Source organism: Camellia sinensis, chromosome 10, assembly GCF_055761805.1.
Source record: "Camellia sinensis isolate YWXY chromosome 10, ASM5576180v1, whole genome shotgun sequence".
Lineage (NCBI taxonomy): Eukaryota > Viridiplantae > Streptophyta > Magnoliopsida > Ericales > Theaceae > Camellia > Camellia sinensis.
Genome location: NC_138970.1, coordinates 89,277,193 through 89,295,733, shown reverse-complemented (window position 1 = coordinate 89,295,733; position 18,541 = coordinate 89,277,193). Strand labels below are relative to the sequence as shown.

Genomic DNA, 18,541 nt, shown 5'->3' with positions numbered 1-18,541 from the left:
GTTACCAAACGGCACCTTAGCGTTGTGTTTGTTTGTAGAGTTGAGGAGGAGATTAGGATGGAGGAGGTGATATAGATGGAGGTTGGAAAAGGGATTGAGATGAAGGAGGTGGAGATGGTATTAGAAAAATAATGAGTGGATTAGAATTTTTTTTATTTTTTATATATTGGGAATTTTTTTTAAAATATTAATGTTTAATTTTTTATATTTTTTTTATTATTTTATATAAAAATAACTTAACAATTCCTACACTAACAACTATCATCAAAACAAACACAATTTTACTTAATCCTCTCACTATCAATCCCCTCACTAACAATCCCCTCACTATTAATTCTCTCACTATGAATCCCCTCCATTCTACCTCTGAAAACAAACTGGGCCTAAAAGTTATATATATTATACCAACAATTAGTAAAATAGTTTTAAAGTGAAATTCTTCACATCTTCAAATTTTTAGTAGCTTGCACACTTCAAATTATTTACATTAAAAAAATTTTAAAATAATTTCTAAATTAATGTTTATCAAATATTGATATATTCTATTTGTTGTTTATATTATTTATTATATTTCTATATTGTTTTATGCTCATATGTCATTTATGTTTTTTTTTTCTTCTTCTTATATAAATCACAATTTAATTTGCATATGGATCTTATTTTACGTTCATTCTTATTTGTTCATTTTCTAAAAATAAGAATATTGCCTGGAAATGAAAATATTGTCTATTTCAACATGACATTCTTAAAATAAGTTCATAAAATTTAATACTACTTATTAAAACGAATTATCATTATACTCATAAAAATATACATTTTCAATTATAATTTTTTCAAAATTAAACTGCGTAATAAGATTAAAGATGATTTTATAACAAGTTACTTAATCATATTTATTGATAACGATATTAATTAAGGTTTTGATATCAAATTCATCATAGATGTTTTAGATATACTAAAAAAAGCAACGATTATAACATTTTTAAATAGTTAATTTTAGTAGACAGACACGTTGTTAACACCATAAATCTGCAATTTTTATTATTATTTATTATTTATATAATTGCAGGACACGTGGCATCCTCTTATTCATTTGGAAGTTAAAAGAAGTTATAGAGATAATGGAGAATATGAAGGACAAAGTGGATGAGTGGGAGGACAAAGTGGATGAGTGGAATGACACATGGCAAGACAAGAATGAAGATGGAAGAAATGGGTAGTTACTAAGTAGTTATTGCTGTATTTTTTCTTCTATAAATAGCCATTAATGGCTACATTGTAAAAGATCCAAAACTTAAATCAAAGACAATTGATTTCAATATTTCTTGTCATTTTTCTTATCTTAGGAGTAGTTTAACATAGATTTATATTTCGAAGCATTTATTTTCAGCATTTCCATTTCGAAGCATTTTATGCACTTTCTTTTCGAAGCATAGGAGTAGAGGTAAGTAATTATTACTTTGATTGTTCACTCAATCATCTTTCTCCGTCCCTTTTTCTTCGTTTACTTTTTTTTTCGCTACACTTGGCAAATTTGAAGTCCTCTTCGTTGAGGCAAAAGAACCGTCAACACAATCGCTTGATAATTGGCTTGAATTTAATCTGTAAGGATTTTTCAATCCTTGCTGGCACGCTCACATTTATGATATTTTCCTTCGTAGGAAAAATAAGCCAACATTTTTTGGCACGCCCAGTGGGACGTCAAGTGTAATAAATGGAAAATGAATTGGATTTGTCCATTTCAAATAGTCTAGATGAAATTTATTGGCGTAAACAAGAAATTTTGGATCTTCAAGAAGAGATTCATTTTCTTGATGAAATAAATTTTCATCCCTTACAATATTATTTGGTGGAAGAACAAAGACACCATTTAATTGGAGAAATTCATCAACTTGATATGGAAATTCGCCAATGGAATGATGAGTTATCAACTCTCACTACCAAGTCTTTAACTGAGGCCTTAATGGCCGGAATTGGTGAATTTTTTCAGAATTTTTCCATGGTTAAAAATAGCAAAAGCAAAGAGTTGATTTCATCAATGGCTCGGGGGGTTCAAGAATCCGTTTTTAAAGAGCCAAATTATGAAATTAACACAACGAAAGAGCATGTTCTTGAACCAAATTTGGCTAAGAATGATGTTCCATGTATGACTCGGGGGGTCCAAAAACCAAATTTTAGAGAGTCAAGTCATGAAAATAATATATCTATGGGTGATTTTCATAAGCCATTAATGGCTAACATGGAAAAACAACCCATTTTGCCAAATAATTATGAAAACCTATTCGGCAAAAGTCATGTTTTTAAAACAAACATGGTCAAGAACAATGAACAAGCCACTGTTCATGAATTCAAAATTTTTGACATTTTTCAAAATGTCAAAAAGTATAAATTTTCATGGTCACACTATACCATGACTTTTGGTGTTCAAAATCCTTTTTGGATTTGTGGTTCACATCAAAATATAATTATGATGATGTGGTTAATAAAATTAACAAATTGTTCTTATGAGTTCGAAGCACTAAGAACAAGGGATGACCATTTAAAATGCATGAACTTGGCTAGAAAAAGCCTTTGCATTTAAATAAATGGTTGAGAATGGCTTATCTTTTCAAATTGATGGCCAGTTGTTTGTATGTACACAATCAAAGCATCGAAGATACATTCGAAGCATCAAGAGTTGTTTCGAAGGTTGATTACTTCACATTCGAAGCTGTATAAAGCTTTGAAGATACATTCGAAACATCAAGAGTTGTTTCGAAGGTTGATTACTTCACCTTCGAAACTGTATAAAACTTTGAAAACTTTCGAAATGTGTACATCTCTTCAAATATATGTAAAATGACAATTAATTAGTTGTCGAATAATGCCTGTTTTTGGCATCATAAGTTGGCTCGAAGAACAACAGTTTTGGTGTCTTCGAAGAATTAATAATTGGTTCGAAGCACAAAATTAATATTTTCATTAATTCTGTGTGAACCAGAACATATAAGTTTTGAATAACCACAATGTTGGCCAAAAACAGCTTCGAAAGCCGTTTTGCCATAAGTTGCTTCGAAAGCCGTTTTGCCATAATTTTGTAAGCTTCGAAGCACTCTATCTTGTATCAACAACAGCTTCGAAGAAATAATAATGGAGGTTATGAACCTTCGAAGCTTTGTCGAGTATTTTTGAGGATGTAATTCGTCTTTGGTCGATTCCATCGACCTTCGAAGAATGATTTTGGTTCTTTATATCACTTTCGAAGCTTGTTACTAGTAATAATTCGAGTCATCTTGTCATAATTTCATACTCATTCGAAGCACTTTATTGGTGTTGTTACATCATTCGAAGCACTTTGCTGCTTAGGTTAGTCATGTGCTTGGTTCGGCCCTTCAAAAATTCAAATAAACATCATTTTTAAGGGCCGCGGGGGGTAATGTTAACACCATAAATCTGCAATTTTTATTATTATTTATTATTTATATAATTGCAGGACACGTGGCATCCTCTTATTCATTTGGAAGTTAAAAGAAGTTATAGAGATAATGGAGAATATGAAGGACAAAGTGGATGAGTGGGAGGACAAAGTGGATGAGTGGAATGACACATGGCAAGACAAGAATGAAGATGGAAGAAATGGGTAGTTACTAAATAGTTATTGCTGTATTTTTTCTTCTATAAATAGCCATTAATGGCTACATTGTAAAAGATCCAAAACTTAAATCAAAGACAATTGATTTCAATATTTCTTGTCATTTTTCTTATCTTAGGAGTAGTTTAACATAGATTTATATTTCGAAGCATTTATTTTCAGCATTTCCATTTCGAAGCATTTTATGCACTTTCTTTTCGAAGCATAGGAGTAGAGGTAAGTAATTATTACTTTGATTGTTCACTCAATCATCTTTCTCCGTCCCTTTTTCTTCGTTTACTTTTTCTTTTCGCTACACTTGGCAAATTTGAAGTCCTCTTCGTTGAGGCAAAAGAACCGTCAACACAATCGCTTGATAATTGGCTTGAATTTAATCTGTAAGGATTTTTCAATCCTTGCTGGCACGCCCGCATTTATGATATTTTCCTTCGTAGGAAAAATAAGCCAACACACGTAAAAATAGTTAATATTTTGTTAAGGTAGTGCACACAAAAGAAATATGTCAAATTATATTTTTGTTCTCAATTAAGTTGACAAATAATATTTGATTAGTAATATTATTCATTTTTTTGTATTGACAATCAAAATTTAAATTTTTATAATATTTTTTTCAATGAAAAGTTACATGTGTTTTTGCTAAAAGGTCAAATACTAGATCCATCCTACCTACTAGGAGAAGCAAAGTAAAACTATACCCTTCTCAGGAGCCTTCCTCTTCCAGCAAGCCACCAATAGGGTGTGGTTCACGCCGAGGGTTGTGAATTCAAAAGTCATGTTTCGCTTGTTTGGAACTTTCTTGTGGGTCGCAAAGGTGAAGTGAGTAAAAATTAATCAAGTCTTGATGCTAGGCCCAATGCTATGCTCGCTCCGAGGTCGAGCTAAGTTGGACCTCGGCCCTATGGCCAATACTTGCTCCGAAGCAAGACAATTATAGGAGTTCAGCCCAATGTACGAGCGTCACTCCAAAGTAAGCCGAGCAACATGATGGACCTCTTGGATGGACAGACAATCACTCCGAAGTGGGCTGAGCAACATGTTGGACCTCCGGGTTGGACAACCATTCTGGAGTATACCAACTTAAAGAAGATCAATTCACTGAAAATCTTTCTTGAGCCCACAAGAGTCAAACAACTCTACTTCTTTCCCTCTGTGTGAACAGAACGTGGAGGCGAGGAAGTGCAGAAGAACAAGGAGCACACATGACAGACCTGCATCTGAGTGTCAGGTGAGTGGTCGTCCTCCTCTAATAAGAAATGACCGCTAATGAGACAAACAAAACAGACCTGCACCCGAGTGTCAGGCGGAGTGGCCGTCCTCCTCCAATGGGAGACGACCACGAATAAGACACATTGGACAGATGGCGGAGAGAGAAGGTCCCGGAGGACAAGCAACCTTCTCCTATAAAAGGTGAGCACTATTCACCCTCAAGGGATCCGAAAATCTATACACTTAGCACATACACACTCTTTGTATTCTCTTTTCTTCCTCTCCCTGAGTCCTTGACTTTACCATCGAAGCGGTTTCCAATCAAACCCGGGTCGGGCAGCCTCACCATTTGTTATTTTGTACAGATCTTTAATTCCCAAAGCACGTTGTTCATCCATAAAGTTCAACCCTTCTTCATAGTGCGGAAATCACCCCCGCACAGAGGGTGATCTAAGTACATTCCTAAAAGCAATACACCTATAATACTCTCAAAGGGCCATGGTTTGATTTGTCGGACTTGTTGATTGAGGAAGTATAAGGGTACCAGAAGGCAATGAAGAAAATTGTTCGCTCACAATGATTAGTATTTTGAATTCTTCTTCTGCATAACTTTAGGATGAGTCGAGGTCTATATGGCAATGGAAAAAAAATATAAAAAACAAAAACAACGCTTATTTTTTCCTCACACACCCACCCACCCACACACTCACCCAAAAGAAAAAGGTTCAAAATGAGTTCCTCCATTGATCAAGAATTTCGATTTTTGGAAAGTATCATTTGAAGATCTAATGATTTTAGCAACTGATTGTAGAGTTAATCATTCAGACCTTTCAGTTCATAGATGTAGATTTCGGACCTATGAATGGGGATATTCTCAAAACTCAAAGAAAAAAGAAAGTGAATCAGACAAAAAGAAAATATACTTCGACAAAAAAATAAGACTTGGACAAAATGTCGTTTCTGAGGCACGGCACACAGTAGGGATAGCAAGCAACAAGAACAACAGTGAGCACGCTTCCCATTTTACCTCATTTTCTTTTGGCTAACTACCATTGGAAGACTATTCTCATTTATGATCTTTTATTGGCCAGTGACACCACTAAAAACTCAATCCACCGTCCCAATTTAAACCATATCCAAATGAATGAATGAAAAAAAAAAAAAAAACAACAACAACAACAATAATAGTGAAGCATGTGAAAATAAAAATGCTATTTTTTGGTATAAATGTGAAAGCTTGGTCTTTGTAATTTAATTAGAATCTTCCATGCGTCTCGAAATATGTTTAATATAAGTTGATTTTGATTGATTTTCTAAAATTTAAATTTTTTATTTTTTTTGTTTATTTATTTTTAGTAAATTTTATTAATATTTTAAGTAAATTTTTTACTTTCTAAATACACATCACTTTAATCCTTTTAAAAAGTAAAATATTTAAGAACAAATATTTAAAAGATTCAATAAATAAATAAAAAATACGAAAATGTACTAAATTTTTATATTTGATGAATTTTTTTTATTTTTTTTTTTTTATAAATATTATACTTTTTAAATGTATCTAGATTAGATACATCTAAAAAAATAAAAAATAAAATTCTCAATATATTAAAAAAATTACTAAAAACAAAAAACATGAAAAATAAAAAATTTAATTTTCTAAAAAAAAGAACTCAGTTTTCTAAAAACAAACAAGATGAATAATGTTATAATCCTCATTTCTTTTTTAGGTTACAATACACCCAAAAGAATTACCTTCTTTTTATCATATTTTTCATACTAACTCATATAAGTCATGTTTGGTGTAATTTATTGTAAGTTAAAAACTAATAATTAAAAAATAAAAATTAAACCACCGTTTCTCTAGCTTTAAGCTAATCATTTTTTTTAAAACTTATTTAAGTTATTTTTACTTAATAAATTATAAATAAAAATTACATTAAACAATCAGACACAAACTCATAAATTAAAACATACTGTTTTGTAGCAAACAAGGCCCTACATTGTTGGATTAGTGATAGAACATAACATCCACTATCAACCATTAATTTGCAAAAACTATGCCACATTGTGAGAAAAAAAATATTATTATAATAAGAACTTAGGCCCCATTTGTTTAGAATTATAAAGAGGAGATTGAGATTACTAGTCTCTTGGTATAACTAATGAGGTGTTTGTTTTAAGAGATGAAGAGAGGACTATTAATCCCTTAGTATTAGTAGTCCCTTTGGAAGAAAGATTATTAAGTAGGAGATAGAGATGGTATTAAAAAAATAATAAGGAGATTAAAAAAAATTATTTTTTTTATTTTTTATATATTGAGAATTTTTTTTAAAATATTAATGTTTAATTTTTTATATTTTTTATTTATTTTATTATTTTATATAAAAATAATTTAACAATTCCCCACTATTAATCCCTTCACTATTAATCCCCTTACTATCAATTCCCTCCATTCTATCTCTAAAAACAAATGAGGCCTTAAAATTTTAATTTAAAACCAATAAAAATATACACTAGCAAAAGTTTTGATATATATATGTAGACTAAATCCTTAAGATTTGCACCTTGTAACAAAATAAATCATAAATTTTTATCTTTATTAATTTAAATGCTAATTGATTGATTTGTTTTAAATCTAAAACCTTGCAACAAGTAAAAATTCCTATCCTAACTAATTCATAGATTGATTTTTTTTTTTTCTAAAATCAAGAGCAGTGCATATAGCAATAATCTGCAAGAAGACTCTTGTTAGAAGCCTGCATGACAGACCAAGCACATACCCCTATCAAATCGGAATACTAATACCAAAATCACACCAACAAAACCAATAATTTATCAAAAATATTAAATTAGACACATTTGGAATAGAGCACAAAAATCACTAGTTTAATAAAAGAAACAAAAATATGACAAGTAGAGAGTTGCAGTATTTTTTAATTTGCAAGCTTTTTTCTACCAAATAAAAAACCAAAAGCTACAGTCACTCTGCATAACAAAAAGTTCAAGCTTACATTACTCTGAATTGTGGGGGACAGAAGGAATCTGAACCCCTTAGTCAAAAAGACTGAAGCCCATATCCTGCAGCAAGTTGGAAGAAAAGAAAAATCAATACCATTATGTTTGAAAGTTGTTCATATGCAAAGAGCATGCATGAATGCACAACAATTTAAAAATAGAATAATGCTAGCTTGGTCATATTTGAATAGCATATTTGGGAACCATCAATCTGCTGTGGCACCTCATATGACACTTAACTATAACATTCACCTTTTATCTAAAATGAATGGGCAATATAGTTTGAATCCATCAGTGTTATGGTTAGTTTGAATCCATCAATGTTAAACAAGTTAACCAGTAAAGAGGTTGAAGCTCAGATGCAAGGAGAACTAAGATAACACAAGTAGCTGGGCAAAATGAGAAGTCACAAATATCAGAATTCCAGCAACAATGTGATTAAGTGGATAAAAACTTACATCATCTGACTCCTCTTTCTCTTCCACCTTTTCCTCTTTCTTGGGCTCAGCTGCTGCTGGAGCAGCTGCAGCAGCACCACCACCATATGAGGTCACTGCAATAGCACCACCGCCACCAGAAGGAACTGATGCCAACTTCTCCCGTCCAGATGCAATGAGCTCCGTTATATCCTTACCCTTGACCTCCGACAAAAGGAGCTCAATCTTATCATCATCAGCCTCAGCTCCAACTGTATGAAGTCAAAACAAAGCCATAATATCAAACAACACAATACAACATCACTTCTTATACAGGAAGCAGCTGAAATTAAAGGCATGCATCTTACATAGATTTTTTCAGGATAACCAATCCCGGGTCATTCTAGGAAAAATCAGTTTCAGGGTTAAAGCAGTTGAGATCACACTAGTTTCAACATTGTGTTTATGTCATCAAAGAAAAATGGCAGTCAAGTTTTATTTTGCATGACATAAAAAATCATAAAAGTTGATGTCATAACCAAATAAAACAATTGCATAATAAGCAAACCCAGTTAATTAGTCATTAATTTTGGGGTACCTAAAAAGGCAAAATGAGTGGACTGTACCCACCACAATTTAGGTTAGAGCATCACCAATGGAGGTGCTAAAATTGTGTATTAGTGTGTTAACTAAAATAAAGGAATAAAAGTGAACCCATTTTATGTGCATGTTAATTTCGAAAGCGAATGAGTACTGCAATGGAGATGTTAAAACGTATGTTAAGTGTTTGTTGAGAATAAATAAACAAATAAAAAAATTATCCCCCCCCCCTTTTTGCATTGACCTCCCCAGCCCTCTGCCCCCCTTCACACTCTCTTTCTCTCTATACCTTGTTAACTAACTCCTTACAATTAACCAACACTTTAACATCCGAGCATTTTAACATCTGCAAATGGACCTAACAGCTCCATTGGATCAAAATTTTCATCCCTCCCCTTACTTTTTTAGCAACCAACACAAAAGCACACACTAACATCTCCAATGGAGATGCTCTTAAAGCATCTACATTCAGTGTAAGAAGTCAGCAAAAAGTGAAGAGAGGAGGGTTTTTGATGCTCCAATGTAAGTGCCTAGGTATGTGGAGTACAATGTTAGAGCATCTACATCAAACTAGCTAAAATCGTTTTTTAGATAAACTAGTGATACTGTTCATCAAAAATGGATGTCCATCAATCTTGCTACAGTACCTCGCTACAAGAAGCGATGTACTGTTCATTGCTACAACACGGAGATTAGTGTTACCGGAAGTCCGGCCGGTCAACCGGTCAATGGCCATTTTTTTTTTTTTTTGCATTTTTTAATAATTGTTTGGTTGGTAACTCATCAATTTAATATTAAAAAAGAAATAAAATAACAAACACAATAAGAAAATAATATTTTAATAAGATTAAGTTAGAATAGAGAGTTTGATGTAGTAGATACTAAAGATGTGACTAGTTAAAATAGTAAAATAGCTTTTTTAGCTATAATTTGACTAAAATTTTGAAGAGACTGGTGTGGATGCTCTTAGCTAAAATTTCAATGAGATGTTAAAATACTGTAAAGAGTAAGTTCACAAAGTGGAGAGAGTAAAAAAAGAGAGAAAGAAGAGGGGAGATAGGGCAACTAACAAAAGATCAACAATGGAAGTGTGAAAGGAGGAGACAAAGCCAGGCTTTATCTTACTTTTATTTTTAAAACACCTAAACACATATTTTTAACATCATCATTGCAATACCCACACACACTAAACTAACAAACTTTAACACATAAAATTGGGTCATATGAAGCACACACACCTCTACGAGGTCACATACCAATGTCCAATGCGTGTCAGACATGGACACGCGTTGGACACATTGCGAACACGTGTCAGACACGCTGGGGACACTTGGATACGACTCGTACATGCTACTATGTCCTTATTTTTTGGCCGGAATAAAATATTCATGGTTTATAAATTTGATGAGAATAAATATTTGACATAAAATAAATATATAATATTAAAAAATGACATATAATAAATATATAAATTATATGTCTCGCACATGTCCCCAAAGTGTCGTGTTCTACATTTCTTGAAAATTTATGGGTCCATTCGTGTCAAGTGTCCATATCCATGCTTCTTAAATTGGGTCCTAGCTTAATCACTTTTTGTCATAGACAGAGTTTTTAAAGACGGTAATGTGAGACATTTCATCCCGCATGAGGCAAGGCATAAGCCTTGAGCGTAAACATTTCAAATTTTGAATTTTTATATTTACTACATAAATTCAATATTTTATTTTAATTTAAAATTTAAAATAGTAGAAATATTAAATATAAAGGTTTAAATACTTTTCTCCTTAATGCGTCAAACATTTAAGGAAGCATTTCGTCACTGAAAGTGAAATTAACATTCTTAGCTTTACTAAATGAGCTTCTCACTAGAGCATGAAGTTTCTTTTTTATTTCACTTGAGCATGAAGTCTCTTTTTTATTGATTGGTCATTTACTTTTACTATAAAATATAGTTGCAAAAAGTCTTTCTTTTTTTATTTTTTGCATTTTATGTTTAAACTATCTACTAGATTTTAAGTTTAACAACCACCTAAGACAAGCTCTTCATATTCATACTCCTCATATGCGTATGCACAAAAGGCACATGCCTCATACTGTGAAACGCAAGCCCTTTGAGCAGTATATAGCCTAAAAATCAAAGCACTAATTCATTTTGCCTTGGCAAAATCCTTTTAAAATTTCAATCATATAAGAGCATTTCCAACCATTCACCAAATCCTTCATCAAATTTAAATTTGATGAAAATTTTGGTGAATTTCCAATCCTTACATCAAATTCCTATCAAATCAACACCAACTATATTTCATCAAATTTTCATAAAATTTTCAACAATCCTTTTTTCACTTAAGGTAGATGAAATTGTTAAAAAAATGAAGGATTAGAGATGGGTGGGTGGGGGGATGTGTTGGGGGGTTTAAGAGTATATCCAACCATTTACCTTTTTTTCATCAAATTTGTTCAAAAATTAAGATGAAAAACTTGATTTGATATTGCTCACTCCTATAGTGAGAATTAAATTTTTCATCAAATCTTTTAAAAATATCCAACATATCCCCAAAACCTCATTTAACAAATTTAAGTGGAAAAAAAACACATCTCCAATCCTTCATCTTTAATAATTTCATCAAACTTCAGTGAAAAATGAGTTGTTGGAAACTTGGTAAATTCGGTGAAAGATTTGATTCATACCTCATTTGATGAAATATTTGGTGAAAACTTGATTTGATTTGAGTTTAATGAAAACATGGATCTCTTTTTCATCAAATTTAAGATGCTCTTAGGTATTTTTAACATTTTGACAAAAAAATCAAACTTTTAGTATAAATTCTTGAATGAATTAGATGGAAGAAAAAGTTAAAGGTTGGAGATGCTCTAACACAATTTTAACATCTTCATTATAATAATTCATCCAATTTAAATTTGATGACTAATTTGGTGAACAATTGATGATTTTATTAGGTATTTTTAAAACGATTTGATAAAAGTTTTGATTCTCACCATTAGAGTGAGCTATATCACATGAAACTTTTGGTCTAAATTCTTGAACAAATTTGATGGGGGAAAAAAGTGAACATTTCGAGATGCTATTCCCTACATTTTTTTCATCTAATTTGATTCCATATTTGAGTAAAAAGCTTAATTTGATATGAACTACTCCCCTTACATCAAATTTTCATCAAAATCGTTTTAAAAATTCCCTTTCATCCCAATTCCACTTTTCATTAAATTTGATGGGGAAAAAAAAAACTCATCTCCAATGCTTCATATCTGAAACCCCATCAAATTAAAAATTTATGAAAGATTTGATGAAAAAATATTTTTTCCCTTGATTTGACATGAAGATGATTTTATTCGTCAAATTTGATGAAAAGTGAAATTTGGGGTAAAAGGGGATTTTTACTCAAATTTGAAATTGAAAATTAGATGAAAAAAGAAGTGGAGTGTTGGAAATGCTCTAAATCTTCAAAGTGAAGACAACACAAACAAAAAATCTACATGTGTACATGTTGGAGTTTTAAAGCAATAATGTGATACTGAAAAACGCAGAAACTTAAAACTAAGCAGTAAAATAAAATCAAGAGACTAATATAAAACAAATAAAGTCGAAAGAGAAGATCTACCAAGAACTTTAACAAAAAATCAAGATTTCCATTTGTAGATGAATATGCATATAAACGAGATGTGAGAGAAAGAATACCAGAGTTGAGGATGTTGTTGACATCATCGGCGGAAGGACAGGTGTTGCCTCCCAACACGGCCAGCAAATATGCAGCTACTACCTTCATCTGTTCTTCTTAAATTCCTTCCTTCACACACACACACACACACACACAGAACAAAGATGTTACACATACATACATATACATATATATATATATATATATATATATGTCTATGGAGAGAGAGAGAGAGAGAGTACCAGACAGGCTATGGATCTGCAGAATTGGGAGGAGACGCAGCTTCCGAACACAAACAAGGAGAAAACAGAGGCGCAGCAAGCGTGTAATACTACCTCCATTATATATAGCTAGGGTTTCACCTGGATTGGGTCACCCTTCTTCTTTTGGGTGAGCAAAACGGATCCTAGTTAAATCGGGTCATTAGTTTGTTTCCGGGTTCCGAGTCCGCTCCGCTTATCCCAACTATGGTGTGATAAGTCGAGAGATTGTTCAAATTCAATTTATGTTGTGAAATCTAAATAGATTTTGAATTGCTCCAATTATACATAAATTTTAATTTTTTTTCTTTTTTTTTTCTTTTTTCTTTTTTTAGTGTAGTTGAATTAATTAATTTATTAAAATTAGACTATATTTATATTGTTTAATAAAATCATTAATAATATCAAAATAAATAATTTATATATTTTAAGAGAAATGTCATTATGATAATCATTACAATTTATAAGTGAGAAACAAAAGATTTTGTGTTGTTTTACTTTTATATATAATATACTTTCAATATGATCTAAAAATTTAAATTATTTTAATAACATTCAATGGTCAATAATATTTATATATATTTATTTATATATATAATTCGGCTTTCAGATTAGTTGAGTTGTTTGATATTTTTGTTTAAATCTATCTAAATTTAATTTGAATTTCTGAATTTTTGGTCAAATCCCATAGGGACAAACTCAAAATATTTTGTCCAAACCCAAAACAAATTCAAACTAACTCAGGTTGGGCCACCTAAGCTACACCCTAATCCCAGCTCGTCAATTTCTGCTAAAGGCATAGACAATCCATTTTGGAGTGGTTATGATCTATTGTGATATTAATTATGATTTTGTCATAATTTATTTTTATTTTAGATATAATCGAAAAAGTCCCTAGTTATACTTTGTGTGATGCTTTGATAACAAGTGGAGATAATTGAAAAGTTCGATTGAAAGATTGATCACTGTACAGTAAGAGGTGAGGGACTACCTAAAATCTAATTTTAACACAATGTTAAAATTATCCAACTTAAAATTAATTATGAGTGGAGAGGTTATTATACTATATTAACCAAGCTTTAATGGTCTAGCCAAATATATATTTACATATATATGATCAATTAAATGAACTCTTTTTGAAGTGGGATTTTGGGTTTGGTACAATGTGTGGAAATGAGTTTAAGGGACTTATTGAAGTTAGAAGTGTGTGCGGTATCACTCACGCAGTTTGAAAATAAAATTATAAATCAAATCATGAATGGTGGATTGGTAAATAACCAAACCACGGTTTGAATTGTTGGAGATGGTTTCAATTTGATAGTTGATTGAATAATATTCTTAAATAATTATCAAGTATTTGTATAATATATAACACTAATTTACATAATATTTTTCATATATATAATATAACTACTAATTAGCAATAAATTTCACATCTTAAATATCTCTCACATTTATTTTTATTTTGATATTTTATTAGAGAGACAAATTATAAATTTCAAATTTTAATTTGCGGTTAGCAGATGGAGCAGTACGAATTGATGCAAAATATTAAACGGTATTTTAGACACCTCTCATTGCAATTAGTGAGTATTGAACTTGAAATCTAAGGAAGCACAACCCTAAACCACAAGTTATATCCATTGAGTCAACCCTTGAAGTCATGAATTTTGAATATTGAGAATCCATAACTCTGCATTAATGCATTTCTTTGATAGCTAATGGAATTGGAAAAATGTTTGGTTGCAAGTTGTTACATATTGTGCCAATGAGGGTTGGTTGAGTTAGTAAAGACTCTTTGTTTTCATGGCTTATGTTCGATTTTTTATACCAGCAATTTTTTTTGGTGGGCGATCTATAAATTGGGTAGCCTCCCCTCACCTAAACTTTTTTATACTAAAAAAAAGAGTTCTTACTTATTGTAAATTGCCAAAATATAGGTTTCAATATTATTAAAATGACAAACTTAATATGTTTGCATTGGCGACCCTACAAAATGCATCATGTGGATTTATTATTGGAAAATAATGTACAAATCCATTTTTAAATCTACTTTCTAAATCTAATGATGTGTAAATAACATGATTGGTTGATAACTAAAGAAGATATGAGAAAAATAGAGAATTACTTTACATATTTGTAACGACCCCGCCGCGTATAAATCTTGAATTTAATTAATTAAGAAGATTTGGATTTTACCTAGTTATTATTCTGATTTAGTTTGGGATTTATGAGAATTATTGAGCCTAATTTGTATATGATTATATTAAGGATTTATTTTGGAATTAGAAATTGAAAAACTAAATGGCTTAAGAATGTATAATTGGTGAATTGAATCAGTTTAATTTCAAGTATGGAACCATATGGGAGTTTAATTAATTATTTGATTCAGTTTAGTAACATTAAGATTTGATTAATTGGGTCCAAATTAGAATTAATTAAGCTAATTTGGTGATAAGAATTAGTAATTGTGATTATTCTGCATTAAATACACTTATGAGGTGTCCAATTTGAATATATAAATTATTAAGAGGAATCTTGAGTTTGATCTGAAATTGAAGGCTTTAGTGATTTGAAAAATCAAAATTGATGATGGTAATTTGATATTTGGAGCATTTTAGAAATTTGATTAAAAATCTGATTCATATTGATAAATTTAATAGTGATTGATTGGGCCTTAATTGAAGTTAATTTGACTAATTAAGTTATGAAGAATTTGTGATTAGTTATGATTAATTCTAAATGAATGGGAGATTAATTATTAGAATTCATGTAGTGATTCGTTTAATAGGAGATTTTATTTGGGATCAGTTTAATATGTAGAGCTTTATAAGAGTTTAATTAAAAATTTGATTTAGATTAATAAAATTAAGAGTGATTAAATTAAGATTAATGAAATGAATTAAGTTAAGTCATTAAGTTAATATATAATTAATAGACTAATCTAATCCTACTCAAAACTAATTAAAAATGTTGATGTAAATTTGAGTAACTTCTAGAAGTTTTGGTCAAAAAAAAGAAACTTCTAGAAGTTTTGAGAGTAGGAGATTGTAATTCATTTGCGGGAGGAGTTGAGAGGACTTAAGGGGTCGTTTGGTTTCAGAAATAGAATGGAGCGGATTGTTAGTGAGGGGATTAAGTAAAATTGTGTTTGTTTTGATGATAGTTGTTAGTGTAGGGATTATTAAATTATTTTTATATAAAATAATAAAATAAATAAAAAAAATACAAAAACATTAAACATTAATGTTTTAAAAAAAATGCCCAACATGTAAAAAATTCTAAAAAAATAAAAATAAAATAAAATAAAATAAATTCAAAAAAAAAATAAAACAAATAAAATAATGATTTTTACTTTAAAAAAAATACAAAAAATTAAACATTAATGTTCAAAAAAAATACCCGACATGTAAAAAATAAATAAAAATAAAAAATTTCTAGTCCGCTGGACTATTTTTCTAATACCAAATCCTGGAAGCCCATCCGAATCCCCTTGGGAAGGCCTATCCTAATCCGGAGCTCACTATTAATCCCCTCTTCATCCCTCAAAACAAACACAATATTAGTAGGTTTCACCTCACTAACTATCAATCTCAATCTCAATCTCCTCTCTAACTCTCCAAACAAACGGGGCCAAGAGAAGTTCCTCCTTTATTCACCTGAGACGTTCTAGGAGTTAGAGAGAGAGAACTCACTTTCATTTTGTTGGAGAAGGCATTAGAGTTAGAGGAAGAGAAAAAGAAAGGCTATGTGCTGGAGAAGAAAAAAAGGTGCTGAAAATTCTATGTCAAGGAAGAGAGAAGGAATTGAGATCAAGGAAAGTTAGGGTTTAAAGAAAGAAAAGGGAAATTCATCGAGAAACTTATTAATCAAGAACTCTAGGTAAGGATTTCAAGCTTAATTTTGTAAATAATTTAGTTAAAAGCTGAAATTAAGAAGTAATTGGGTTCAATTTCATGTAATTAAAAGGGCAAATTACATATACCCCCTCGAGGTTTGGCTAAATTACAAATACCCCCCTGAGGTTTGAGAAATTACAAATTCCCCCCTGGATGCTATATTTGCATAACAAATTAGGGGGTAATTTGTTATGAAATTTAAACCTCAGGGGGTAAATTGTTATGAAAGTACAAACCTCAGGGGGCGGGATGTAGTTTTCGAAACCTCAGGGGGTATCTGTAATTTAGCCAAACCTCAAGGGGGTATATGTAATTTGCCCTAATTAAAAAAGGAATTAGCAAAATGATGAAAAAAATTGATCTAGGTTCATGGTTATGAGAACAAATTTAGAAATTAATTATTTTTGGTATGATTTTGCATATCTTACATGAGTTTGAGTATCATTTTTGCATACATAAACAAATTCTACAAGTTTTAATACTTGAATTGTACATGCATCATAGATTTCTAAGAATTGATTTCATGTTTTGATGAAACAAGAACTAAGGCCTCGTTTGGGAACAGACTATTTTAGTAATTTTTTGAATTTTTGGCTAAAATATGAGGTAAAAAAAATAGTATGTTTGGAATAATTTTTTGATTTTTTATGAAAAGATATGCAAAAAGTAAAGAGAAAAAATAATTTTTAACTTTTTGATATAGGTTACAGGCTTTTGGTTTTTTTTAGTAATTTTTTGACTTTTAAGCTAAAATTATAACATGCCAAACGAAGCCTAAGTTTTGAAAAATTATGAGTTTATGAACAAATGAGTTTAATTTTTATATTAAAGGAGTTTTGATGTAAATAGTTTAAAATTGATCATGTTTTCTTGATTATTTAAGAGTTTGTATGTTTTTAGACAAGCCATACATGAATCCAAGTTTTGGAATCATATTTTGAAAGTTTAATTCATATTTTATAATTTATGAGTTTGAAATTGGGTTTGATATGAAGAAAATTAATTAAATATAAATTTGGACAAATTAAAGAGTAAATTATGATTTGAATTTGACAATAAAAAATTGGTTTGATTTTGATTTGAATTTCATACATGTAAATGCTTTCTAAGGATTATACAATTTTAGTTGCAAGTTTTGACATGCAAATAGTAGAGTGTTAGAATTTATATATATGTTTGATACTAATAACATATTATCTACATTCGGTTACAAATTATATATATAATCTAAACAGTCCGGTTCAATTCCAATTGGATTTGTAGTTATAAAATCACAGATCGAATCATGAATTATAGTTCGCCTATTTTAAAAATCAGAACTAAACCATGTATTGAGAAAACCAAACCAAATTATGCGATTTGGTCTACCCTTAATTAATTTACGATTTTTTCAGTTTTATACTTAACCCTAGGCACTTACCATAATTATATATATATATATATATATTTTAACTAGAGTTACCATAGATACACATAATATTACATACATAGGGGTCATGCTATTATGAGTGTAATTAAATCAATTTATGTCATAACTAAAAAACAATAATGAGTCATAACTAATTCCACAGTAAGTCATAATTAAATCATAACTAACACCTGTTGGCTATATATTTTGTATAAGCCAATCACAGTTCGACACGTGGCAAGATAAGGGCAATTCAGGAAGACAATTCAAATCTTCGATCGTAATCGTACACGTGGCAGTTAGTATTGGTTTTCACAAGATCTGTGTAGTACTGAATTAGCAAAGAGATGCAAAGTGATGTGACTTCAACGGTTACTCACATTTAAATTCAAAATCAGGAGGGAAGCCTAACTGCAGGTATTGGCATAG

General features: G+C 30.6%; 1 protein-coding gene across 2 annotated transcripts; it reads right to left on the bottom strand.

The window, feature by feature from the left end:
* Positions 1-7,668: 7,668 nt before the first annotated feature.
* LOC114263442 (large ribosomal subunit protein P2) lies at positions 7,669-13,037 on the bottom strand. Of its 2 annotated transcripts, none has more exons than XM_082891777.1 (4): positions 12,788-13,037; positions 12,566-12,674; positions 8,311-8,540; positions 7,669-7,915 (listed from the first exon to the last, which is right to left on the bottom strand). In XM_082891777.1, the coding sequence occupies exons 2-4, from the start codon at positions 12,651-12,653 to the stop codon at positions 7,889-7,891; spliced, it is 345 nt and encodes a 114-aa protein (XP_082747903.1). In that variant the 5' UTR covers positions 12,654-12,674; positions 12,788-13,037; the 3' UTR covers positions 7,669-7,888. The 2 variants fall into 2 exon arrangements, with proteins under 2 accessions (XP_082747903.1, XP_082747904.1); XM_082891778.1 differs by having other exon boundaries at positions 12,566-12,670; positions 12,788-12,889.
* Positions 13,038-18,541: the final 5,504 nt, after the last annotated feature.